At 49.7% G+C, this 26,280-nt stretch overlaps 1 protein-coding gene across 1 annotated transcript; it reads left to right on the top strand.

Moving 5' to 3' along the window:
• On the top strand, positions 1–25,519 carry CRHR1 (corticotropin releasing hormone receptor 1). Its single transcript, XM_042886597.1, has 13 exons — positions 1–148; positions 6,730–6,814; positions 14,850–14,969; positions 16,382–16,467; positions 17,499–17,605; positions 17,975–18,095; positions 18,375–18,528; positions 18,830–18,890; positions 19,772–19,844; positions 20,939–21,024; positions 21,705–21,840; positions 22,017–22,058; positions 23,423–25,519. Exons 1-13 carry the CDS (start codon positions 104–106, stop codon positions 23,561–23,563), a joined length of 1,257 nt encoding a protein of 418 aa, XP_042742531.1. The 5' UTR covers positions 1–103; the 3' UTR covers positions 23,564–25,519.
• The last annotated feature ends 761 nt before the right edge of the window (positions 25,520–26,280 follow it).

The raw sequence follows: 26,280 nt of genomic DNA, 5'->3' as shown, positions 1-26,280 counted from the left end.
GGTGAGTGGGGAACGGCGGACGCACCTGAGCCTGAGGATTTGGAGCCCCGACGGCAGCGGAGCCGGCCATGCCTCGGGTCGCTGGGTGCGGAGGGAGCTAAGGATGGTGCCCGGTCCGCGTCCTGCACTCCTCCTCTTTCTCCTGCAGGTAAGGTGCTCGCCAGACCTTTATCCCAGAAGGACTCTTCTGCCTTCCTCCCCTCGCACTCTGACCCGCTCCGTGTCTCCGAGTTTTCCCTTTCTTTGAAGAAGAAGTCAAAGGGGAAAAGGCAACGCAGAGACCACCGGGGTTCCCCCAGCTCAGCGTAGGCTCTCGGCAGGAGCTCACAGCGGGGAGGTTGGCAGCTGGAGCTGGGGGTTCTTCACCAGGTCCCCCTCCGTCACTGGATGCTCCCAGTGTCACCAGTTTTCCTTTGGCTGTGGGAGGGGGCGGCTGTGCTGGGGGTGTGATGGATGAGGGCAGCACAAGAGGAGAGCTTTATTCTTCCCCCTCTTTTATTGATTTCCTAAAGAAACCTCTCCTTTCTCCCCAACCCCCCACCTGCAAAGCAGAAGACTTTCCTCCCTGAATTGCTTGCTTTGGAACTGAAGCCACTGTTAATTTTGCAGCTCTGCACAAAATGCAAATGCTTTGTCAGAAGCAATATTCTTTCCTCCCTGAGGGCTCATCTGTTAAGCAAATGCTCCCAGCCCAAAGCATGAGTAGACCCCAGGCCCCAGGAATGAGAAATGGGAAAGGTTTCCAGTGATATCCTGAGCGGGCACCTAATCACAGTGACCACAATTATGGTTAAACCTCTGTGTGAAGTGGGTTAAAAAATGAATAAATGTGCCTTGCTCCCTGCAAAATGCTGTCTCAGTGGCCCAGTTGTGACTGCAGAGTTAAAAGGACAGCAAAAACAGTCAGCTCATCCTTTTAGCACCGTTGCAGTTCGTACCCACAAATTGGGTTCTCACAGTGTAAATTTGGCTTCTCCTTTGGGATGAAAAGTTCTCCCTGGGTGAGAGAAGCTGATCTGTTCCTGCTGAGCAGGGCGCCAAGCTGCTGCTGCGTTGCAAAGCTCCTTGCTCCTTTAAGTGAACGGCCCCAGTCCTGTTTTATAAGAGCTCTTTCTGCAGTTGTGTTGCCTGGTGCAGGTTTTGCATGGCTCTGATATGAGAAATGAAAGTGGGATGAAGTGGGAGCTCTTCCCCCCCCACCCCAGGTTCCCCCCTGTCATCACAGGGACAGTGTTGGCAAAGCCTGCTTTGATAGGAGAAGGGTCTGAGATGGGGGAATATGGAGCAAAGGTGGGTCACAAAACCAGCCCAAAGGCTCTGGAATGAGGTTCCTGTGCTTTCCTAGAGCCCCCAGGCGTGAGGGCTCCTCTAGCTGCTCCCATGTGTTCTCCAAGCATGGTGGCATTGTGAAGATGGGGCTGAGTTCTCCAAACCCTTCCAGACTTTGAAATCACAAAAAAGCAGCCTGAAGAAAAGAAGGCTGTGGGGAGACCTCATTATGGCCTTCCAGTATTTAAGGGGAATTTATAATCGTGAGGGAAATCAACCTTTTACACGGGTAGGTAGTGATAGGACAAGGGGGAATGGTTTTAAACTAAAGGAGGGAAGAGATTTAGATTAACTATCAGGGGAAATGGTGAGGTGCTGGAATGGGTTGCTCAGAGAGGTCGTGGATGTCACATCTTTGGAGGTATCCAAGGCCAGGGTGCATGGGACTCTGGGAAGTCTGGTCTAGTCCTAAATCTAGCTGCTGGCAACCCTGAGTGTGGCCAACAGATTTGGAACCTCAGGTCCCTTCCAATCCAAATCATTCTATGGTTGATTGGTTTGTCCATCTTGCTGTGCAAGGGTGATGGACAGACGATGAGACAGGCAGCCAAAATTGCTTCAGAATACTCTCTGGCATCTTGCGCATCATTTAAACAAACCAAACAAGTGGCTGAAAAAGAATGAGTTCATCTGCAGTGGTGTCAGGAACTGATGGCATTACTGGGGCTGATAGCAAAGGAAAGCCAAGATGTGATGGTGGGGGGTGGTTTCCCCTCTTCCTTGACTCTCCTTAGTAGCAATAAGCCCAAAGCCAGCTTCCCACCCTTTGCTACGTAGGATGTGCTTCTGACTCTGGGGATCTCCTCTGTACCGTGCTTTCTTTAAATGCTGGAGTTGATGCAGTGTGTGTGAGCTCACCCCTGTGGTTTCACATCTTCAATGGAAAACTGAACGGGAATTGCATGGCTTGTTCCCAGAATAACTGCTCTATTGCCATAGAATGAATATATAGAAATGCAGGGAGCGTAGCCTGCAGAGAAGGCTCAACCCTGCCCTAAAATACAGCCCTGCTCACCAGGTAACCCGCACATAGCTGGCTCAGAAGTTGATCCATTGCCTTGGTGTGGTTGGGGTTTCCCCAGCTATGAATAGAGATAAGCATAGAAAGTTAGAGGTGAGTTAAATGGCAGGTGCTCAGCCCAGGCCATGGCCCTCAAAACATGAGGGAGGACTGCAGCACAGATGGGGGCAAGAAGTCTCCAAGCCCCAAAGTGCAAATATATGAATTCTCAGAGTTCCCATATTTAAAGTTTGTAGGGGAGTTTCATACAAACGCTTCAGGAAAGCAGTTCTGTGCATGTGCCCATCTCCTTTAGCAGCCTTTTCTCTGGCCCGTTCAGATGCCTTAGGAGCTGCTTTGATTCCCACTGTCCCCTACACCAGCTTGTATGTCTTTTTAGCTTCTACCATCCGTATGGTATCATTCATTTTTTCACCTGTCCCCCCAAAAATCCATGTCCCCTGTGATAGGTAACCCAAATTGAAATTATTTACATGAAGCAAGAGATTAGAGTGTAATCCAGGAAACACTTTAATTTCCCATAAATCAGGCTTTACAGGCATTCACTTAACCCTGATTGATATTCTTTTGTTATGTTCTGCATCCAGCGTGCTCAGGGAGGCTCCAAATATAATAAATACTCACATCGAAGCTTCTGTCTGCATGGGGGCAGGGGCTGGCTCTCTAGCATGGCTAAACTCATCAATTCACATGTTTTAATGCCAGGTGGAAGCGTTAGCACAGTAACATCAGCCATAGGAAAACCCCTCCTGGGGTTCTTGCTTTGAGCATCGGTCTGTCTGTACATAGGGATTCCTTCAGGAGGGATTTTCTTCTTCCACACTCACTGAAGAATGAATGTGAGTTGTTGCTGCAGCCTGGCAGGGAGCCCAGCTGGGCTGGGGAGCAGCAACGGGAGTGGAAAGGGTTCCTACAGCAGGAACACCTGCAGGGAGGATGCTGCTGTGGTTGAGCCATGGTGAGCAACCATGGGTGCATCCTCATGAGAAAGGCAGCCTGCAGAGTGGCTTGAAACCAAATTTTTGGAGGCACCTGACTAGGAGAAGAGACCATAAAAAGTGTCTCCAGAGGGGTGTCCCTCTGGCTCAGCTCCTGTTACCAGGTGGTACCCACAGGAGGATGTGATGCCCTTCCACCCAGCTGCCCTCATCTTGAGGGTTTTCCTGCATTGACCAAACCAACCAAGCCACTCCTGCTCCTTTCTCCTTACAGAACCCCCTCCAGCCCTCCCAGGGATCTCAGAGGCCATCACCACCCATCCATTAGTCCTACTGACCTCTCTGTGCAAAGCCACTGGCTCGCATCCTGCTGATTTCTCTGCTCTCCAATTACAGCTCTGCCAGCCGTGGAAAACCCAAACCCTGACTTAGATTGCTAATTAGACTCCGAACCATCTCTCTTGTTGCTCTGAGCTGTCTGTCAGCCCTTCTGCCATGCAGATCTGATCTTGTTTAAAGCAAGATCTCGAGGGGGAACAAGCCTGTCCCTGGGTAGTATGGGACGGGGGGGGGTGATGTTTGACTCAGATGTTAACGTATTAATTAATATCTGTGGATTGCTTTGGAGAGAGAAAGCACTGCAGGGGAACATTAATTCCTAATTGTTGTTAATTGAATTTTGCTGCTAGGTCGGAGGCAGGTCAGAGAGACAGATGCCCTGTGCATATGCCTGTGTGTGTGTGTGTGTGTGTGTGTGTGTGTGTGTGTGTGTGTGTCAGTCAGAGCTTGCTCCTCACACTCGTATCAGCACTGAGCATCCTCAGGCCGATGCTCCCCAAAAACCTGTGCAGCTCAGAGCTCAGCTGGTGGAATGTGATGCAAACAACCTACCCCATGCAGTGCAGCAAAGCCTGAACAACCCTAGGCAAGTTGTCCCAAGTGCCTCAGTTTCCCTTGTGACCCAATTTGGATCTGTTGAGGGTGACACACTGACCACAGAGGGTGTTTGCAATGCAAAAGGGGCAGAAATGATGGAGCAGTGTCACTTTTTGGTGTCTCAGCTGTGTCCTGCAAGATCCAGGCTTAAGTATTCTCAGTGTCAGCTGTGATGCCTCCAGGTGTGTGAAACAGAGACATTAGTATAGGCTGGAGGGAGCAGTGCTGAAGCTGTGGTTGGCTGCAGGTGATGGAGAAGCTACTCCAGCACAGAGCCATGCAACTCCTGGCAGAGCATCATGCTCATAGGAGCACGCCCTGGCAGAGCAGGACCTCCGTGCAGAGCAACTGCTTCTGCAAAAGCAGATTGCTTACCTTCCCCTGCGCAGCTGAATGCTCAGCTGAAGCGCTCTGTGATTTTTGGCAGCCTAAAAGAGATCACAAAGGTTTTTCTTTGCTGCAGAGCAGGATTGGCTGTACTCTGTGTCAAAGCAAAAGCGGGAGGGCTGAGGAAAGGGGACGTTGGGGTGTGTGTGGCTCTGGCTTGGCCAGGCTGGGACCTGCTGGGTGCCATGTGGCAGCTGACAGTGGGGATGCAAGGACAGAGCTCTGACCTATTCCTTCCACAAAGCCTGCGGAGGGGTTAAAGCAACCTGCAGGGGACAAAGCACACACGAGAGCCTGACCAGCAGGGTACTAGGTTGCTTTTGGCTTGTGCAAATGCACCTGGAGTCACCACCTTAACACTGCTAGCAGCATGGCTGATGGGAGCAGGTTTAAAAAAAAAAAAAAAAAAAAAAAAAAAAAAGCTGTTTGTTTTGCTTTATTTGGAGGATTTTGTTTACTTTATTTTTTTTTGCCATTTTAGTCCATTTTCAAAATCTGTCCAGAGCCGACTTCTGCGTTCCATTGCTCCATCCTCACCCCTCTAGCTGTAGCTCAGCCCATGCTGCAGCTCAGTGCCAAGACCTCTCCCTGTGTCTGGAAGGAGGATGGGCACTGCCAGGCTGAGCAGGCTGTGATCAGCACCATCACATCCAATTAACGCTTGCAGGCCTGTTCAGTTGAAATCATTTCAGTTGAAATCATCCCAACCCCTTTTGGGAAGAAACCTGGAGTCCCAGCTGCCCATGCAGTGAGCCACAGGTCTGGCAGGTACCAAGGCAGAGGGGATGGACCTCTGCAGCCCAATTACCCTACCTCTGGATCTTGGGAGCTCTCATGGTTGGGGTCGTGCTTCACTAGCACTGATCCCAGGGCCCAGCCTTACTCAGAGCATCACTGGGTGTGGTGGGATCCTGCAGGACTGGAGCAATGGGAGCCCTTGCAGTGAATGCATTTGGGGCAGGGTTGTGCTGCTGGATCCCATGTGCCATCTGGAGCAGTCATAACAAGGGAGCTATTCTCAGCTCTGTTTGTACGTCTGCCTGACATCTCACTTGCTGTCAAAACCAGCTTCCCAAGGCAGTAAATAGTTGTTTGGAAAAGAGCAAGTGGGTGCTGAGCTTGTCTCCCCATCTGAATACATCCTGTTCATGCTTCAGTAAAGTGCAGGGGATTTCTGGGCATGCCAGCACTGAGGGACGTAGGGAGCATGCATCTTCCCTACCCAGCTTGATTTTGAAGGTAAATGGCACACAGGAAGGGAGATGGGGCACTGGAGAGTAGCCTGGCCATGGGGAAGGAGTCTCCTCAGCCTCGCCTGCTGCTGGTTGCCATTCTCTGAGCACGGGAACTGACCTCTGCCATCCCTCATTCATCCCATCCATTCATCGCATCCATTCATTTGCTCCTGCCACGCAGGGCTGAAGAGGTCATTGCAATCTCTGCCAGAAGCCATCCTTCAGCAGCAGTTTATCCGAAATAGCTCCCCAGGCAGATGGAGTCAGTGGTTCTCACTTCTAGAGGAGCTGCAGAGCCACTCAGGAGCTGTTCTGGAGAAGCATGTGCCAGTGGGATTGTTTGTGGTCAGTGCTTCCCCATGCAGGGGTAATGGCAATGCTTGCAGACAAGCCCTTCTCCTTGAGAAGGCTTCCTCCCCACCCTGTGGATCAGATCCCCTTAAGGATGCATATTAGCATCTTCCTGCTGACAGCTTACAAGGCTGTGATTTTAATAAGGTATCACAAATCTGAACGTGGTGTCAGGCTCATCATGTTTCCTCTGCCTGCTCTTGGGATGCAAAGATGCTAAAAGTGGTGATTAAAATGCTAAACAGGAGAAACTGAAGCTCAGCAGGGGCTGTGCAGGGCTGCAGCATGGGTCACTGGGGGAATATTTGGGGAAGAAGAACAACGGGTGGGGAAAAAAAGCAGATAATATGAGTCCCCAAGACTGGAAAAGCAGCCCTGTAAATGTGTGCATGCAGATTTGGGGATGACACCCATCAAGACACAGGCAAGCTCAGATCAGACCCACCTGCTGCCACACCTAGGAGGGAACAGAGGTGTGAGGAAGCTGCGTGTTGCTTGTGAAAAGCTGTTCCATTTGCCTCTCCCCATGCAGGTGTTTCTCCTCTGGGATAGCCCCGTTGCAGCCTCCATCCAAGAGCAGTACTGTGAGAGCCTGCTGCCCACCACCAACCACACAGGTGAGTGTGCTGTGTCCTCAGCTCGTGCTCAGGGCATGCGGAGGCAGAGGTGGCCAGGTGAGGGTGAGCCCCTTTTTGGGGGTGGGAATGTGCTGAGGCTGCATTGCAGCTCTGTGGTGAACACTGCATCAGCATTTTGCAGAGTGTCAGTTGAGGCAGGTAGAAGATGCAGAGCTCAGGAGAGCTAAAAATAGGAAAAGTAAATGTGCTTTGGGCTGGAGGAGAGGTGGGCAAAGAGACACCTGCTCTGTTCCTGCTGCCGTGCTGCCCCTTCCCTATTGCACCCAAGGACATCACGAGCCAAAGTGGTCCTCTGTGTTGACTGCCCTCTGCTAATCAGGAACCATTGTCCCCTTTGTCTGCACCTCTTCACCATGCCCAAAGGTGACAACAAGAGGCTGTGGCTTTCTGCAGACACCAAGTCACCAAAGCAGCACGACCATGATGTGTCCAGGGCTCAGCTGCCCTTTGTCCCCAGTGCTCCCTGTGTTGTGCCACTGAGCACTGCTGGGGACATGGAAGCAGCTCGTAGGGATGTGGCTGGGATTGGCTCAGCCAAGCTGGGTGACACCAGCAGGGTCATGGGCACTTCTTTCATATCCAACAAACCCTGCAAGGGTTTGTACCCATCTAGGTCAGGCCCACAAAGCATTGTGTATTGTCCTACATTAAAGATGTGATTTAGATGTCACCACAGCAGTGACGGATCTGGGTTGGAGATGGATCTGGGGGGAGGAATGGTGGCTGAGGGAGAGGAGAGGAGCTTCCAGCCAGTAGGAGGAAGGTCCTCCCTGATCCAGGATTCTTCAGAACTCATTTTTCAGTAATTGACAGAGGACTGAGCATGCATCAAACAATTGCCCAGTTTTACCCGGTCCCTGCTCAGCAGAGCATCTTTCCATCAGGATGATGGATGTCTCCCTGCCGCGCCACTCCCATTAGCAACAACATTAAAAAGTCCTTTTTAAACAATTCCAGCTGGGCACTGGCTGATTCAGTGCCTGGATGTTTGGCAGAGTCCAGTGCACCTTAGCAAGGAGCATCCCCAACCTGAAACATGGAGGTAGAAAGCCAAGGGTAAAGCAAGGCTGGTGGTAGAAATGGAAATGTCTGCATGTCTCTGTCCTGGGGGATATGCAGAGGAGAAGCCTGGCCATCACTCATGGGCTTTGCTCCCTGAAGGTTTCATTACTCCACGAGGTGTTTGTCCTTGGCCAAGTTAAGCAGTGATAAATGGCATTGGTTTTCTGTGTCTCTGGCTCTGACCCACGCATTGTGAGGAGCTCCTCCAGACTTTGCTGTGATGGAGGAGCTGGCCCATGGCACAAAGCATGGGGCCTCCTTATGCTTAGCTCATGGCTCCTATCACCTCTGCTGTCACTTCCTGAGCCCGGGATAGAGAGAGCAGGGAGCGTTTCCAAGCAGCAGGCACTGCTTTTTGCAGGCACTGGACTTCCTTCCATTGGGATTTATCAGTGCAAAGCCGTTCAGGAACATTAGGCATCCGTCACTCTGGGATGGAGAGCACAACAGGCCAGGCTTTAAATCTGCAAAATCTCTGCCAACCTGCCTGTCTTGCATGGGTAACTCTATCGATATGGGATGGGGATGGTGCACGTGAGTGTTGCTCCCTGCTCAGGGAGGAGGCTTAGCTGAAACTAATTGTCCTATGCCTGTTGTTTGGCAAGTGGAGCTCAGCGTCAGCCCTCATCCTTGGGGTCTGTTTAAGCCCTGCCTGATTTAGGCAGCAGTTCTGAGGACGAGATGTTCACAAAACCGGCAACTTTGTTTTGAGGCTATTTGAAGCGGGGATGATGCTACTTGTTAGGATGATGCTAATGGGAATTGCAGCAAGGCTACAAGTCTTAATTTGTTAATGTCTGCATAACTCTTGGGAAATGGCACGTGCTGGCAACACGAGCCCAAGGCTCCTCCAGCACACAGCACATTGGGCATCAGCTGGATGCACAAAGGGGCTCTGGTATGGCATCACTCCTCCAAAAATCATCCCAGCCCACGTTCTCACCCTTCTCACACTGACAGTCCCTTTGCTACTAAATTTCATATTTCTTAATGAGGATGCAAGGCTGGGTGGTTCCACTGCTGGTGCTCTGAGATGCGTGCACTGAGCTGGAAAGTTCTCTGCTCAGAGCAGAGAGGTGCAGAGAAATGCAGGTGATGCTCACTGGGCAAAGTCCTTTGGTGTTCAGCCTCATTCAGGTTCCTGCACAGGCATGATGGTCCAACTTACTATCGTAGGCATCAGCAGTGCCTCTCAGTGAGTATCTGTGCACTCAGATTGGCTGCTCTATTGCAAAGGCTGTTTTTCTTTTTGCTCCTCCAAGTAGAAATCATATTAAGCTGGACTTGAGACCAAGAAGGTGCATTAGAAGCCAGGTCAGCTTGCACCTTCAAACACCTGGAAACCAAAAAATTAAGCTTAATTCAACTTAATCAAAGAGAAATAATGAAGATAACCTTGTTCGGGGTTGAAAGGTGCCTGTCCTGAGGGCTCCCAGCCTTCAGATTGCTGCAGAAAGCAATTTACCTTCCTGATTTCAGTTCCCTGGGGTCTGTACACAGCTGCTTCTCCCCTTGCCGCAAAGCTTTTGCAGAGGGATGAGGTCATTTTGCCCATGGGGACGAAGCATCCCGCTGTCAAAAGAATGCTTCTCACTGCAGCCTTTGCACTGGGAAGGAAATGGGAGCCTGAGTAGATGGGGAAGCCTCCTCCTAACTAACAGGTGAGGCTTTCCCAGAGCAGCCCAGCAGAAAGCACTCGAGCAGAGCAAGTGCTTGAGGGGTTATTTTGCCTTTCATGCATTCAGGCTTGGATCAGCCCAAGGAGTTGGCACCCAATTGCTAATAGCTCTGGTGCTTCTGGCTGCACAATTCACTTCTTCAAGCTGTTAAATTGTTATCACAGTAAATTGTTATCCTTAATCCCCTGTGCGTGCCCAGAAGAGAGCGAGAAGCACAGCTGATTCCTTCCAGGAAAGAAGTGATTCGGGCCACTGCACATTCACCTAAAGCAAAAGGAAGTGACACCAAAGCTAGGCAGAGCTGAATAAAAATGTGTGTTTGTTTGTTTTTAAAATACTTGAGCTTTCTTCAAGGGGAGAAGGGAGCATTGCTTTGCATTCAAATAAACAAATTGAGCTGGGGCAGATATAGCAAAAGCCTGGGGCTGAGAAGCACAGAAGAGCTGTGGGCAATGTGAATGTTTTGTTGTGTGTGCTTTGCAGAACAGGTGTGGGGACAAGTTTTGCAGCGGGTGACACTGGGACCAGGAGCCTTCCTCCCTCTCCAGTTCCACACCAGTGGCACTGCGACAGTCGTCCCTGCCCTGTTGCAGCTCTTCTATTCACTTGCTGCCTCCCCAGGGGAAGAGACTGGAATTTAAATTCATAAAGGTCAAATTCACAACATCACCGCCTCTTCTCCCTTCAGCCTGGTTGGCATCTCTCCTGCTGATGTAGAAATACTAATAAAAGGGCTAAAGAGGCATCAGGGAGTCCTGGCAGGGACTCAGTACTGATGGAGAGCAGCGATACTGGTGCTGATAAATTTGTACTCACCTATATGGAAAAATCACAGTGTTTTAAGTGTATGCAGGTATTGATAAAGCCATTCTGCTTCATCATCTGGGAAATGGGAATGTCGATAGAAACTTGCTTCTATTCACATGTTTGTCATCGTGGAAGAGGGAAGACGGTGACAGTTTGAGGTTTTCTGGTAGGAAGCAGAGTGTTAGCACATCTCAGTGCTGTTAAACTGCACTTTGGACTGGATGCTGTAACATCCCTGCTAACTGCTCCACTCTGTTTTCACCACATTACAGAGGAAACCTTTGCCAGCGAGGGGTTGTGCTTCCTTGCTCACCCAGCACAAAGACCAGGGATGCTATGGAATAAAGCTGACTGATACCCTTGGAAATAACACAACAACCACATCGTGTGTCGTATCAGAACAAGATACGGCCCAAACCAACCCACTCCATTATATAATCCATATGTATATGGAATCCCAACACACTAAGACAGTCTCCATAAGTTTATCTTGAAGCTGTCTCAGTGCTGATGTAGCATGGATGCATCCCATCAATAGCAAAAGCTTGGCGTGATGCCTCCTGTTTATCCTTCTCCAGAATAACAGCAAAGACCCAAGGGGATGGTCAGTGAGCATGAATAGCAACAAGCTGAAAATTTATTACAACGACACTTAATTGGCCCGCTTAATTATTTTTTTCAACTATTATTTTTTTGCAACTTGAATGCCTGGGAAGATTTCTGGGGATTTTTTTTTGAGGACTGGACACTTACAGAAGTCAATAGGAACATCCAACACCACCCGAATCAGTGCTAAAGGTAGGGAGTGAGCAAGGATCAGGTTATTTTGAGACAATTTCAGTGTCCCCAGCCTGGTTAAGTATTTATCCTCAACTCAAAGGGAAGGTGAATAACTCCACCACCCCAATTTCAGCCCTGTGTTAAAGTACATTGCCCACCAGTGCTGTTTCACTCACTGCCTCCAGCGTTTGGCACCTACACTTCATGGACATGTCAGAGCCTTTACATAAGAGCATTGTCACCAAGGCTCTTGGTTTGGGGACAGTGAGGTGTAGAATTGCTCTTCCTGTTTCACCAGTGCAGTGGAGCTGCCTGGGAGGGATGAGTGATGCTTCATGGTGCTGTGTACCCCTAGGTACTGGCTGCAGTGAGTACATTCTGGTTAGATGTAGACACGGAGCCCAGGTTGCTAAATACAAGTGCTGCAGAAGGAATGTCCCTTAGGAGCTCAGGGCTTCAGCCTGCATGAGAAACAGCCACTGAGGCCATCAGGGATGAGCAGAGATAGTTGTTGTTGAGTAACATTTCCAGATTGGTAGAGATATGAGCTAACGCATCTCAGCTGTTACTCAGCCTCCTGAGATACCTTGGATAAATAGCTGCATCACTCAACATAAGGACAAGTGTGTGATTCAGCTTCCCATCGTCTCTCCTGCCCCTTTGGCGTTGCATGAACTGAAAAAGGCTTCATCTGCAGTGCAGCTGTAGCACTGCTAGGGATTCAGCATCCAGCTGAGGCACTGCATGGCTGCAAAGCTTTACTGGGGTGTGAGATGGGGATGTGTTCCCCAACACGACTCTATCAGCACAATCTTTGCTTGAACAAAGCAATGATTTGATGGTACAAAGTACAAACCTGGTCCAAACCTCCTGGCGCTGGCTTGCAGCACTACAGCCACACGTCTGGTGGTGCTGGCACAGGGTTGATGTGCTTTGCCCTCTTTACATTTGTTCCAAATCTTTTGATAGATTAGCTGCCAGGCTTCATACGTCTGCATGGCTTTATCTTGGAGCTGTCTCAAGCTTCTGTGAGCAGCGCAAGCAGTGATAATGCCATGTTCTATAGAAGAAGCAAGGATATTGCTATAGTTATCCTGATGCAGTTATTGTGAAGTAGTCATCTCAGTGTAAGTCCCTGGAAAAGTACTTCTTTCTTCAGAAATGCTTTACATTGCTTCAAAGCAGAAAAACCCGTAAGGAAATAGGATGAGAAGGGATTTGAGTGGCTCCCCCAGTGCCACATTCTCTGTCTGAAGACAGGACCAGCTCTCTCCTACCCTAGATGCTGTATTTCTATACAGAGTAAGGGAGCAAAATTGAGGGAGTTGGATGCAAATATTTATTGACCTTTCTTGCTGCAAAGACCAAAGCCAACAATGCTGAGGAAGCTGGAGCAGGCAGCTGCAGAACCTGGGAGAATAATCCCCTGCAAATAGGATGGGCTGCAAAGCAGATCGAATGCCTTTAGCACTGATGCATATCATTTTCATGCTAAGCAGTGCTCTAAATGCTGGGAGACATGTGCCACTGGGGAACATCTGGAGCAGACAGTGTGATGGGCAAAGGGGACAGCATAGCCCCCATGGCACCTTCTTACTGCTTTACTTAACCCTTCCCCAGATTGAGAGTTTTTCTTCCCTACATGCTGGAGAGAAGAGCATTTCTGAGATTCAGAAAGCGGGAGAGATATTTTAGCCTCCCACTTAAAGTGAAGTGCCAAGCAACACTGAATCAAGTGCTTTGGAGAAAAGTGGACATGTTACATCCAAACTTGAGCAGAACTGTAACCAAACAATGCCTCTTTTGTCTGACCACATAATTTCCATGAGTGTGTCACAGGTTTTGTTACTGATGGTTCTGCAGTGGTTTTGCTTTACTGAGTGGAATACGTTGCTGCCAGCCTCTGGCTCTGCTGACTTGTACTTGCTGAGCCTTGTTTGGCCCTCTGAGAACAGCACAGCCCCTGGGAAGGGAAACTGAGGCACAAGAGACCAAGAGAAAATAGCACTTGTGCTCAATCCTGCTGTTCCCAGACAGAGTTTTTGCCATCGGCACTGTGCAACTTCCATTTGCCCATGCTGGGTTATTCCAAATTAATCTTTCATGCTCCAGGTATTCATGTGACTTCTCACCTGGGTGGATTCCCAGGTGGCTAATAGGGAGAGCACTCACAATTCAACATTGTCCTCAGTGGAAGCAATTACCAGTTCTCTTTTCTCTATCTGGATGTGCATTATCATAAATTTTTACATAGGGATTTCATTGCCTGTGACCTTCTATTTCTCTACCAAGTCTGGGTCAAAACACCTGAGGAGCACAACAGTTCCTAATGGATGCAGATGAGACAGACATGCTCACTCTACATGTGTGATTAAACACTTTTTTTTTTTTCCTAAGAAGAGCTACATTAAAACAGTTAACATAAAGTAAAGGTTGCTACAGCAACCGTACACATGAAGAAAGCTAAAAGCAAAGGTCAGTGTTAAAATTAATTTCTCACTACCAGCTATGGAAGGCAGAAGGCAGCACTCACCACGCTCGGATGCTTTGCAGCTCTCACACTTGGAGCTTTCTTTGTCTAGAAAAGAGGAATGAAGACAACCCTCCTTTCCTTCACACTGAAATCGTGCACTGAGAATGTCCCAAGAAGCCACAGAGCCAATTCTTCAGATAAGCAATGGAAGAAAATATTCCCCCTTAAAAAAAATACTTTTATCACAATCATCATGCAATGCTTTGCTGTTTTGTTCAGTTGCTTTTCAGCCAGCTCTATCCATACTTGGGAAAGGCTTCTGAACAACAGCCTGCGCTGTGTCAAGTCCTGGTCGAGAGGAAAATGTGTTCTTACACCCAGTGAGCTTCTAATTGGAGGAGGTTGCCTTAGGGAATGGCGATGTCTGGCTCTGCACTGGCAGCACAAACAGCTCTGATTCCCAGGAGTGGTTGGGACTGACCTCTGCCCTGCCGAGGTCTGCTGCCCATCACCCCTCTGCTGTCTGCTGGGGGTGGCATTGTGTTGATATTGCAGTCACTGCACTTCCTACCTCGTTTTGAGATGGAGCTAGGACACATTTAGCTACAGTACATGTTGTTCTAAATATACACAAATTATACATAAAAGAGCCTGCAATCTGGCCTACCTAATGTCTACATTAGTACACTTGCGTAGCTGAGAAAAGCACACAAGTCCTGCTTGAAATCTGGAGTTTTCTTCCTGGAAAAGGCTGGAACAGATCAACAGGGTGGCTGGGAAGGAGATGTTGGAGCCAGGAGGGCTCTGAGGAGCATCCTGCCAGCACCGGGAATGGGAAAATACGGCTGTTGTGAGACCAGATGCCAAAGTAATGTCTGAGGAAATGACTCTCCCTCCTTCACCCTCTTCAAAATATGGGATAAGAGATACTTCCCTTTTTGGAGGACCAGAGCAGGGAACCCCAGGCTCAGGTGGAAAGCTGGGTCAGGAAACCAGGCTTGTGCTGTAACAGGCTTAATCTGAGTGTGCAGGGCAACGATCATGAGTAGGATGGATCAACCAGCTCTTTGGAGAACCTCAGTGCAGAAAGTGTTTAGTGCCTGCCACGAAGCTTTCCTAGGAGCAGAACACACAGCAACCCAACAGCTCCACCGGGACCACAGACCCTCTAGGTCCTGAGACCTCCACTAAACCTCTACCTTCTCCCCACCAGGGCCTCAGTGCAACGCCTCCGTGGACCTGATTGGCACATGCTGGCCCCGCAGTGCAGTGGGACAACTGGTGGCTCGGCCCTGCCCCGAGTATTTCTACGGCGTGCGGTACAACACCACAAGTAAGCTGAGCAGCAGCAGTCGGGATGGGGTGGATAGCAGAATGGGGCACAATTGACAGAACATCTATGGGTACAGAGCTTGTTTGGGTGTTCTGTGGGACATGTCATTTAAAAATGAAATAACCCATCATCTTGCATTTTGGAGAAGATGGTTGTATAAGTAGGTGCTCCTTGACAAGCACTTGGGAAGGAGAAGGGAGCCAGTGTCCCCATCTGGGTGACAGGAGATGCCCCCATCTGGAGGACAGGGATTGAAGAAGGAGCTGTCCTGCTGCTGGAGGTGGCACTCCGGTCTATAGCCCTCAACTTAGCAGGGACACAGGGATCTCACTGTTATCTCCTTCCAACACAGGTGGCTGAGATGTCACTGCCAACAATGTGCTTGGAACAGGGGGTGAAGTGGGGGCACTTGGAATACCACCAGAGCAATATGTAGCACACAGATGAGTTTATGACCACCTGAGCACTACTTTTGGTGAAAGAAACATCTCATACCATGCAGAAACCATCAGTTTTTCTGCACCACACCTTTTTATTGCTGTGGAAGATTGCATGCATGCGGATCCTGCTTCACAGTGCCTCCTTGCAGGAGTCTGTTTGCATTAATTCCCACTCATGCCTGCCCAAGAGCTATCCCATCCCTGTCTCATCCTGTTGCCCTGATGAGGCCCTTGGTCTCTCCTGTTAATATTAGAAGCCCAGCATTGCCTTATGCTGATGCTAATCAGAGGCTGCTCCAGGCCTGGCACAGTCGTGCCTTCCTGATTAGCCTTGCCCCTCACCGTCTCTGCTGAGAGGCAAAGAATGCTCCTGATGCAACCAACCCCACACTGGATTTGCAGGTGATTGCTGGAGCAGGTGGAGGAGTTGGACTCATGCTGCTTGGTTGGGCATGAGGGCAGCGCTGGTGCAGACCCAAAGCATTTTTGAGCAGGTCTGAATCTTTCCTAAGTAGTTTTAAGCTGTTTGCCTCTGATTTCCAGATTGCTAAAATGAGGAGAAAGGAGCTCTTTCTAAAAAAGTCCAACCCAGGTCTGGAAGCACAAGGATGGGCTTCTGAAATTTCCCATATCACATTTTGGCTCATTAGTGCTCTGGGAGGCTTGGGGCAGCATCTCAAGGGACGGATCATCTTGAAAGCACTTCCCTAAGCCTTGATGCTTTCTGGAAAAGACTCCTACCCTTTCTTTTCTCACTGTAAAGCTTTGTAGAGCAGGAGTGGCACCCCAGGAATCTGATCCTGTGTTATCTATCAACTGAAGAAATATCTGAGGCAACTTCAAAGAGAAAGATGCCACTTGATATCAGAGAACCCTTCCTTACTGACTATCATCAGGTCACATCTGGCACATCCATGGGCTTGAGCCCACCTCCAGGCACCGTTAACCCCTTGATGTGCACCTCTCTTTCAGACAATGGCTACAGGGAGTGCCTTGCTAACGGGAGCTGGGCAGCACGGGTCAACTACTCCCAGTGCCAGGAGATCCTCAGCGAGGAGGTAAAACATTGGTAGTGCTTTGGGTTCCAGGCAGAAAGTGAGGAATGGATGAAGGAATTTTGAAGGGCAACAGCATCCAGGCTCAGGAAAGGCCCAAGAGAGCTCTGGGGCTGGGCACACACCAGCATCCATGTCTATATAAGTGTGTGGGTAGTGTATGTGACTCTGTACTTGATGTACATTTTCATTCCTTTGCAAAAGTAAAACTATTTCTGATTCCTTCCACATTAAAAGGCCAAGAGGGTTTGTAATGTGAGGTCTCCTGGTCCCAGGCTGCATGGTACAGGTCAGCACATTCTCCACATTTATTACCCTCTTCTGCTTCTGCAGCTCCTTACCAGGAGAACAGTACAACACAAACTTCATAACTCCCTGCTGGCAGTGAAATGAAGGAGATATTTAGGAGGCTGAGAGGAATGGATACCAAAAATTATAAGCCTCTGTGTAGGTCAAGCCACCCCTCAGAGCAAAGGAGAAGAGATACAGGCTGCTCACTTGCAGTTGATAACCACCTCTGGTATTTAAGATGCTGATATCTCTTGCCAGGAATAGTTTTCTCACTCAGTTAATTGCTAATTCACAGGTTGGATGAGTGCCTAACAGCAGGAGAAATCAATTAATTTAATTATCACTCATGCCTTCCTGTGATCCCCTGTTCTCTTTGCCCAAATTCATTCCAGCCTCTCAGCTGCCCCCAGGGCTAAAGGGAATGAACAAAGACATCAAGCATCATACTGGCAGTGAGCTGGGCTGAGTTGCAGCAGGGTTTCCCCCAGATGATGGGTCAGGGATGCCCCAGTGCTGAGCAGGGCTGATGTAGGAGCAAGATGTGAAGTGCCCAAGCCCATTGCCTGGACAGCTTTGTATATTTCCTCCCTAAATTAGCCCCATCTGCACTTTCCAGCAGCTTTTCCACCAGGAGAGCTCCAATGGGTTTATGCAAACGGGCCCCCAATATGCAGAGCAGCTCTGGGTGGTGGAGGAGGAGGGTTTGGGCTTCCACCGACCCCTTTCTGTCTTCTTCTCCACAGAAGAAGAGCAAGCTGCACTACCACATCGCTGTCATCATCAACTACCTGGGGCACTGTGTGTCACTGGGGGCCCTCCTCGTGGCCTTCGTGCTCTTCATGTGCCTGCGGTGAGAGACTCGACCTGCTGCTGGGGGGATGAGCCTACAGAGGTCCCTTTGGGTGGGCCCAGACCTGGAAACCTGGTGTTTTGCTATGTCCCTTCCATAACCCATTGTTCTCCAGCTGCTCTCCAGTCTCAGAGTTATTTTCTTCCCGTTGCTTTAAAAAGCAATGGCTTATGGAGGCAGAGGGTCCTACTTGGTGCCCTTCATCTCCTGGCTGTGTCATTCAGGGCACAGCCCCAGCATCTCACCATTTGGGTTCCTTTGAAAACAATCAGCCCCACAAAGAGCCTTGTCCTCCACTGCAGCCCACCTGGGGTCTGTCCCCAGAAAACTCTTGTACTCTGATGATCTTTAGACCCCCCCATTTTGCAGGAGCATCCGGTGTCTGAGGAACATCATCCACTGGAACCTGATCACAGCCTTCATCCTACGCAATGCCACGTGGTTTGTGGTGCAGCTCACGATGAACCCAGAGGTGCATGAGAGCAACGTGGTAGGTGGGAAGCTCGAGGATCTTAGAGATGAGGCCACAAAAGCTACTTGAAAGGTCAATAGTGCTGCTTGGTGGCTAGAGAGCAATCAAAGCTTATGGGAAACCTGGGCTCAGTTGCTCCGCTGGAGTCTGTGTCGTGTTATGGCTCAGTTTCCTCATTGTAGCATAGAGCTAACGTTGATTTTTACTGTGGCATCAACAAGAAGCAGCCACGGAGATCTGTTTGTTGTCTCCTTGAAGTAGTTCTGCTCTTCACTGTGTCTCCTAAACTCTCGGCAGGTCTGGTGCCGTTTGGTCACAGCTGCCTACAATTACTTCCACGTCACCAACTTCTTCTGGATGTTTGGTGAGGGCTGCTACCTGCACACAGCCATCGTCCTCACCTATTCCACTGACAAGCTCCGCAAGTGGATGTTCATCTGTATTGGCTGGTGTAAGTACCAGGGCCTCCCCTACATGCAGTGAGTGATACTCACCCCTATCCTCTGCTCTGGTTTCACCTAATGGCACTTACGGATGTGCTTTAGTGGGCATGGTGGGAATGGGCTGATGATTGGACTTGATGATCTTGGAGGTTTTTTCCAACCTTAATGATTCTGTGATTCTAAACAGCTCCTTTCAGGAGCATGAGAACAGCAGTTGCATGTCCCTATCAGCTTGCCCTGTGCAAGAAGACCATCATTGTTTGGTTGCAGTATTGCACTCCTGAGACCTGTCTGTGTGTTCATCTGCAGGTATCCCCTTTCCCATCATTGTAGCCTGGGCCATCGGGAAGCTGTACTACGACAATGAGAAGTGAGCCTCACTGCTCTCCTTCCCTCTCCTTCGCCCTCCTTCTCTATTCCAATTCCCTGGTCGTGCCAGGATCCAGCACACAGCAGGCATGGATGTGCTTGCAGGGGATCACATGAGGTGGGGGACATGGAAATGGTGCAAGGAAAAATGATATCCTTCCATTCTTTCTTTTATCCCTCACTGCAGCACGAGCCCTGCCTGCTGCTGCATTTTTCCTTTCAAACTGCAAATGAGATTTTTAAGAAGGGAAAAAGCTAGATTAAGCCACAGCTCTTACGAAGTGTTTGCTAAGTGGAGCTGGGATTTAATCTACCGGTAGAGATATAAACTACCACCACCTGAGCCATTTTCACAGAGACTTGCTAATGGAAGACTTAACAGGAACCTGATGAGTTCATCATGGGGATGGTGGAACTGAAAAGAGCCTGCTCCGATGAATGCAGCTCGCCTTGTTTTGCAGCACTAGTTCTGCCTCGTGACTTGAGCATCCTTATTGCACACAGGAGAAGGAATGATTAACCAAAATTCAACCAGGTGCTCTCAGGATACTGATACTACCATTAGCTCTCATGGGGTTTGCTGGGGACAGAGCCATCTTAGACCTACCTGTGTATGGTTGTCCTTCCTTGCCCCACAGTAACCAGCTCCCACACTCCAGGATAAACCTCCCTATGTAGTCTGGTGTGTGGGAGAGGCTGTTCCATAGCAGCCATTCTCAGCTACAGCAGCTTAAGTCTTAGTGCCTTCATGCTATGACAGTGACCTAGGGACATTGTGTAAGGGCAGTAGTCAACCTAGATCACTTGTGCTGCAGGCTTGTCCCTGTCACCTCCTGTCCCTGACACCACATGTTCCCAACACTGCCTGCCTTTGCCTTGCAGGTGCTGGTTTGGGAAGCGAGCAGGAGTTTACACTGACTACATCTATCAAGGTCCCATGATCCTGGTGCTTCTGGTAAGGGCAAAGTGACCTTGCTTGCTATATATTAGGTCCTTCCCATCTGTATGTGGATCTGAGTCTTGCCAGCTATGCTGTCCCATGGCAGCAATGCCCTGCAAGCCTGGCTCCCCCCACTCGCATCCAGCTGTGAAGAGAAACATCACGCATGGATCCTGACAACTTGAGATGGGCTAGAAAGGGACTCTGGTAGGGGTGCTTCCATTAGCAGAATCCCACAAGCTCTGATAAGTCTCCCCATCACTGCTGAGGCATTGTTTGTGTGCAAGCATGTACTCTGCCAAACATCAGGAGTTGCCTCAGCTTCGTTCATTGCTCTCTAGCAGTTTGCTCCTGGCCACTGGCTGAGCAGCAAACGCTTGATCCTGAGGTCAAACAATTTACTGGGACTTCACTTTCTCAGGAAGGGGCAAATAGGAGCAGAGCTGGCAGGTCACAAGCAGCAGTGCCAGTATCAGATCAGCATTTGCAGGACAAAAGCTGTGCACAAGGTCCCAGCAGCTTCTCCTCCTTCCATGCCCAGTGCTGGGAGAACCCAAGGGGGCATTAATCACCGGCACCAACAGCCTTCCCTGCACCTCACTGGATAATTGAGCTGCTTTCATTTCCCAGCCCATCAGGAAGCCTGGCCACTTCTAATCTGTGTCAATTGTGCTCAGCCCCAGCACCACCCCCCAGTTTCATTAGCGGTTGACAGCCAGGAGAGCAGCTCCTTGCCACAATGGCAACCAATCTCCCCACATCCCTTTGTTTGCTTTACAATCCTCCTCTCCATCCACTTTTTGCTCACAGCCCTTCTTCACTTGTCTTCTCATGCACCCTTCAGCCCTCAGTCCTGCAAATAAGCTCCTATATCTTATTGCTGAAGTATATACATAGATGCCCTCTCCCAGGCAAGGAAGAGAGTGTGAATCCTCGTGAGAAACAGAGTCCACATGTACTGCATCCACTGCTTCTCAGTTCTGAGGTTCACCCCAGGCTTGGTTTGGGTTCATGAGGTGTTCCCATTTCCCTCAGCACATTTCCTCTGCTGTGGGAATAGAGGAGAACACAGGAGAGCAGACACTTACCAGCTGCCCTCTGCTTTCTAGATCAACTTCATCTTTCTGTTCAACATCGTTCGGATTCTCATGACCAAGCTCCGAGCATCAACCACGTCAGAGACAATCCAGTACAGGTAACAGCAGGAATGTAAAGCAGAACTAGGAACCGCCTTAGAATGATGGCATCTCCAATTTGAGGTTACTATATTCCAGTTTGCCAGCTGAAGCCCCACATCCTCAGCTATTGTCAGCTCACCCATGCCATCTGCCAGCTTGTACTGGTGGCTGGGGCTCACCTGCAGGTCCCAACGCAGCCCAGACCCACCAGAGATGGTTTTTCTGGCATTAAGTTACTGGTGGATTTTGTCAGCTTGGCATTGTGCTTATTCCCTAATCAAAACAAATGAGATAGTGAGCCCCTATCCTTCCCATGCTCTCTTGCATCAGCACAATCACTTTTCACAAACCACACTTGTAATCTCATCAAGAAAAGATATCAAATTAATTAGCTGAGGTAAGTTTTTCATAAACCCATCTCGATGGGTGTAAATTATCTTACCCTCCTTAATTCCTTTTTAACGAAGACCTCGCTCAGCCAAGCAGCTCAGCTCAGCAGCTCAAGGTCAGGTCTCTGCAATCCACCACCCATTTTCTGTATGAGAAGTCAAACAAAGTGCTCAAACCAGCCCAATTATTTGGGGATTGCTTTAGGAAACAGACCAGCTCTGCTCATGTTGGTGCTGAGAGTGGGATGGGAATATTCCCCATGCTTAGCACTGCGCGGTGGCAGCTCATCTGCATGGTGTCTCCTCAGAAAAGCAGTCAAGGCCACACTGGTGCTGCTGCCCTTGCTGGGAATCACCTACATGCTGTTCTTCGTCAATCCAGGGGAGGATGAAATCTCCAGGATCGTCTTCATCTACTTCAACTCTTTCCTGGAGTCCTTCCAGGTATGGCTCTCAGCTCCAGCTGCCATCCCAGGGCCCAAGGGATGTGGAGGAGCGCATGGTGTGGATGATGTCTCATTTCACTCCTCCTCCATCCCAAAAATTGAGCCTTGGTGTTGCTTCAGAGATGCTCAACCTTGGGGTAACTCCACTGTGACTCTGCATTTGTCTCCTTCCAGGGCTTCTTTGTCTCTGTCTTCTACTGCTTCCTGAACAGTGAGGTGAGCACTGGGGCTGAGGCTGTTGGGGGGGTCTGCGCCCATCCTTGAGAGGGGCTGCAAGATGAGTTACCCTCAGCTGCAGGCACATCCACAACCTCACATTGTACTCACACAGGGAACAGGATATTCCTTGACTCTATGCTTTGTCCTGCTGGGGAGATCTGACAGAAAATGGGAATCGCTTCTCACCGGGAATAGAAAATGTAGTTCCTGCTCCTTCTGGTTTTGTTTGCTGTGGTTCTGTGGGTTTGTTTTGTTTGTTTTTGGTGAGAATTGCCCATGAGCACCCCATGCAAATCAAACACAGCTGACAGCTTCCAGGGCTTTGCTGTTTGGAATACTGTCTCCAGCCTTTACTAATTCTTCCTCCCAGGCTTTGCATTTGTTGTGGCTTGTTTGGGCGCTGTGCTGGATTTAACAGAGATGCTCAGCCTCCAAAAATGTGAGAAACTGAGAATTTTTGCTGCCTATCTCACATGCAGCAAGCAAGGCAAAGCTTTGGGGAGGAATTTCAGCTGAAGCAGAACATTTCATAGGAAATATCAGTTAATCACTATTTCTTCCTATTTGGGGAAGGAAAATACACCACTGCAAATGGATGCTTTGGGCATGCATGTATGGGATTTGGTGCAGCAGGAGAACCCAGGATCCCATTCCCACATGCATGTTAAAAGAGGCACCTCTCAGAGTCCAACTTAAAACTCAGCAGCAAGCAAAGGAGATGAGACCAGGAGCCAATCCTTTCCCTCTCCTCCTCTTAAATGTTCTCACACCTTCACTGGCTGTGATGCACAAAAGCAACCAGCAAAGCCCCAGGGAACAGCAGCGTAAGTATTTTAAAGCTCCAGAGAAGACGCAGACCCCTCTCTGGATTATTTTTCAAACTGCTTTTCAGCAACAAAAGGCAGCTGGCAGCATCCTGACATTACAGGCTCAGATGTGCTAAGTAACTCACTGATGCTGCTATTTTTGATGGAAAAGGAAAAGGGTCTGGATGAGAACTCGCTGGTGAGCATCTTGTGTTATGCAGCGTGTGGTCCTGCTATGGCTTCCATCCCAGCTGGGAACCAGACAAGCCACAGAAGTCCCCAGCGGTCATTCTCCTGCCTCTCAGCCCCTCACGCCTTCCACAGGGATATCTTTGTGCCTTTGAACAGCTTTCAGAGCCCCGTTTGTGCCAGACCCTCAATAGCAGGACCAGGAAAAAGAAAGGAATCAGGAGATCTCCGTTTCTCCTTTAGGAAAAATCACACAACCCCCCCTTGCCTTTTGCAAGCAGAGCTCAGATAATCCTTCTGCAGCGCACATAGCTCAGCGTTGGCCAGCTAGATGGATAATTGTCCCCTCCTCTGTGTCACCCCCAGGTGCGCTCGGCTGTGCGGAAGCGGTGGCACCGATGGCAGGACAAGCACTCCATCCGTGCTCGGGTGGCTCGGGCCATGTCCATCCCCACCTCCCCGACCCGGGTCAGCTTCCACAGCATCAAGCAGTCCTCAGCAGTGTGAGGCAGGAGGAGGCAGCTGCCCGACGGGACCCTGCTGTGTGGGTACAGGAGCGGGGTGTGCTGCTTACAGAGGATGCACGAACTTGCAGTGGGTAATAGGAAACTCTGCAGAAGCTCCTGTATGGACAGGACAGACCTGTAGGATGTGGGACATCTGTGATGTGCTGTTGCCTGCTTGGCCTGGTGTGACCTACTGGGGTGGCAGGAGGAATCCAGAGAGGTTGTAGCAGCTGCTCTGTCTGCATCCATCCCAGTACAATGCCCTGTGTCCCAGCTCGCCCTGTATTTGTCACTTGTCTGAGGTGACACCAAGACAGGGATGCCCCAGGGATTAATCCCTCAGCTGGGTATGCTGCTCGGGGTGGGCAAAAGCTTCTGAGTTGATGAAGGTGACAGAGAGCCCGGGGCTGATTGTGGACTTTGCTTTACAACGCAGTGTTTTTAAAGCACTGGGGTTATTGGAGCCCCATCTGTCAGCTGATTTCTCCGTGTGAGACAGAGGGCAGGGAGGCTGGACGCAAAGTCAGAGCCCCAGGACTCAACCTGGCTCCCTGTCCCTGCTTGGGGAAAGGTGAGGAAGAGCAGCCCTATGGAGATGTGTGTGGCTCTGTCCCTCCCTGCCCTGTTCCCACCAAGCTCAGTGCCAAAGCTGCTCCCTGCCCTCATGTAGAGACCGGGCCGAATCCCTCCCATGCTGGGATTAAGTGCCTTGGAGGAGTGGCAGCCTCCATCCCCTCACCAGCTCCTGGGCTCTACCATGTCCCTGGTCTACCCTCAGCATCCCATTTCACGTGGTCAGAGAATGCAGCTCTGTGTGCAGTGGAAGATCCATACCTGACCTGAGAGCCAAGCTTTACCCCCCATGAGAAGCTCATGCAGTGGGGCTGTGGGCTGAGGCTGCTTTCTGCATCCCAGGGCTTTGCCTCCAAGGCCCTGCAGGCTTTGCTAGGAGTCACTTCACACTTCTGTGCCTCAATTCCGCCCCCCCTGTAAAGAACAGCTATAAGTATTTCCCATCCTCGGGAGGTTTAAGCATTGTAAAATTTGCAGGATGCGATTTCCTCAAGGCGCACCACCAAAAGGGAGCAAAATCTCTTTTCCATTAAAGAAAAGAAAGAGGGAAAAAAAAAAAAGATTCAGGCTAAAACCTTCAGGATCTTTCCTTAAACATTTACAAAGTTCATCAGTTTGAAGCAAATCCTTTCCATTTGTCTTTCTCCCTCAGAGATTTCCCTCTTGCATGTCTACTGTGCAGCCCAACCCAGAAGTGCCCCCAGTACGATGGTGGGAGCAACTCCCAGCATCACCCAGTGACCCCCACTGGGACAGTTCCTTCATGTGGGTCAGGCAAAGTTCACCCATCACCAGCAGAAAGTGCCCTTCATCCCAAGTGTGGGTGAGGGAAAAATCACCCTGGAGTTACACAGTGGGAAAACCAGCCGAGCCCATCCTTATTCCCACATGGGCAGATGTGTAAAAATGGTGCAAACCCTAAGGAAATTCCTGAGAAAGCACTGCTTATGGCACAGCCAGAGCCCCTCCCAGGCCCCTACCCAGTGACAGAGGGTGACATCCTGCAGGGATGGACTCCCCATGGGATGCTCTGTGTTGTGTTGGGCACTTGGGTAGGCACTAGCTCAGAGCTGCTGGCAATACAGAGAAGGGAGAAACCCCCCAAGAAGTGTGTTTTCATTGTACATACTAAAGGTGTTCCCACAAGCAATGTGCTCTATGTTCCTTTGGGTTGTTGTTTGTTTGTTTTTTTAAAGCTGTCATTTCTGGTGGGGAAGAAGCTGCAAACTGAAAAGAGCAAAGGGAGAAACCCAAACACGTGTTTGCATTCGCATCGCTGCTTTTCCTTTCTCTCGGTGGTTTGCTCTGACTTTGCTTCCCGTACGGAGAGGTGTGTGTGTGTGTGTTCTCAGCCTTCTTTGATTAAAATTGATTCCTCTCTTAAGGACTTTGGGGGCATCTTTATGGTTTGGAGAAAATACCCCCAGCACGGCCCCTCTTCACTTCCCATCTGGGGGCTTTGTGTGTCCCCAGGTCCATCCCATAGGGCAGAGGAGGGATACAGCTTTCCATGAGGATACTGCAGCATCCCGTTAAAGGTGAGGACCCCCACTATGGGTCTCCCACACTCCCAAAACCAAACACCTCTCTAAATTTTCCATGCAGCATCCTACGCTCCCTCTCACAGCTGAGCTGAGAGTAAAGGTAATATGCAATTAAGCTCCAAGTTCATTTCATACATCAGTGTTTACTAGTGAAATTCAGACACAAACACCTCTTTCTGGTCAAGCTCTTCTGCTGCAGAATTAATTTGCTCATCTCACTCAGCCTTGGAAAGCGCTGTAATTTGGTAAGCACCATGCACATAAATAATAATTACACGTTCCCACTGATTACATGATTGTATTTGAAGTTATCAAGTAATTCTAAGATGAATGACCTGCCAATCGCTGACTCCTGTGCTCTTGACAAGGTTGCAGCTTCTACAGGCAAGCTTGCATTAACCCTTGGTGTTAGCCTGGGAGAATTTGGGCAAACTGAGGCACAGATTGCACTGTGTCACAAAACCAGATGCTGGGCTCTGCTGAGTGCCATCCTGCAGAAAGCTCTGCTCCATTGCTCCTGCATCCAGCCCTGCTTCAGGAGCAGGCAAAGAAATGTCAATGTGATGGGGGTTGGTGACCTACTTGGCATCCTACAGCATCC

This window comes from Lagopus leucura, unplaced genomic scaffold (assembly GCF_019238085.1).
Source record: "Lagopus leucura isolate 7727_CA_CO unplaced genomic scaffold, USGS_WTPT01 Super-Scaffold_100059, whole genome shotgun sequence".
Lineage (NCBI taxonomy): Eukaryota > Metazoa > Chordata > Aves > Galliformes > Phasianidae > Lagopus > Lagopus leucura.
This window is presented reverse-complemented; position numbering and strand designations above follow the sequence as displayed.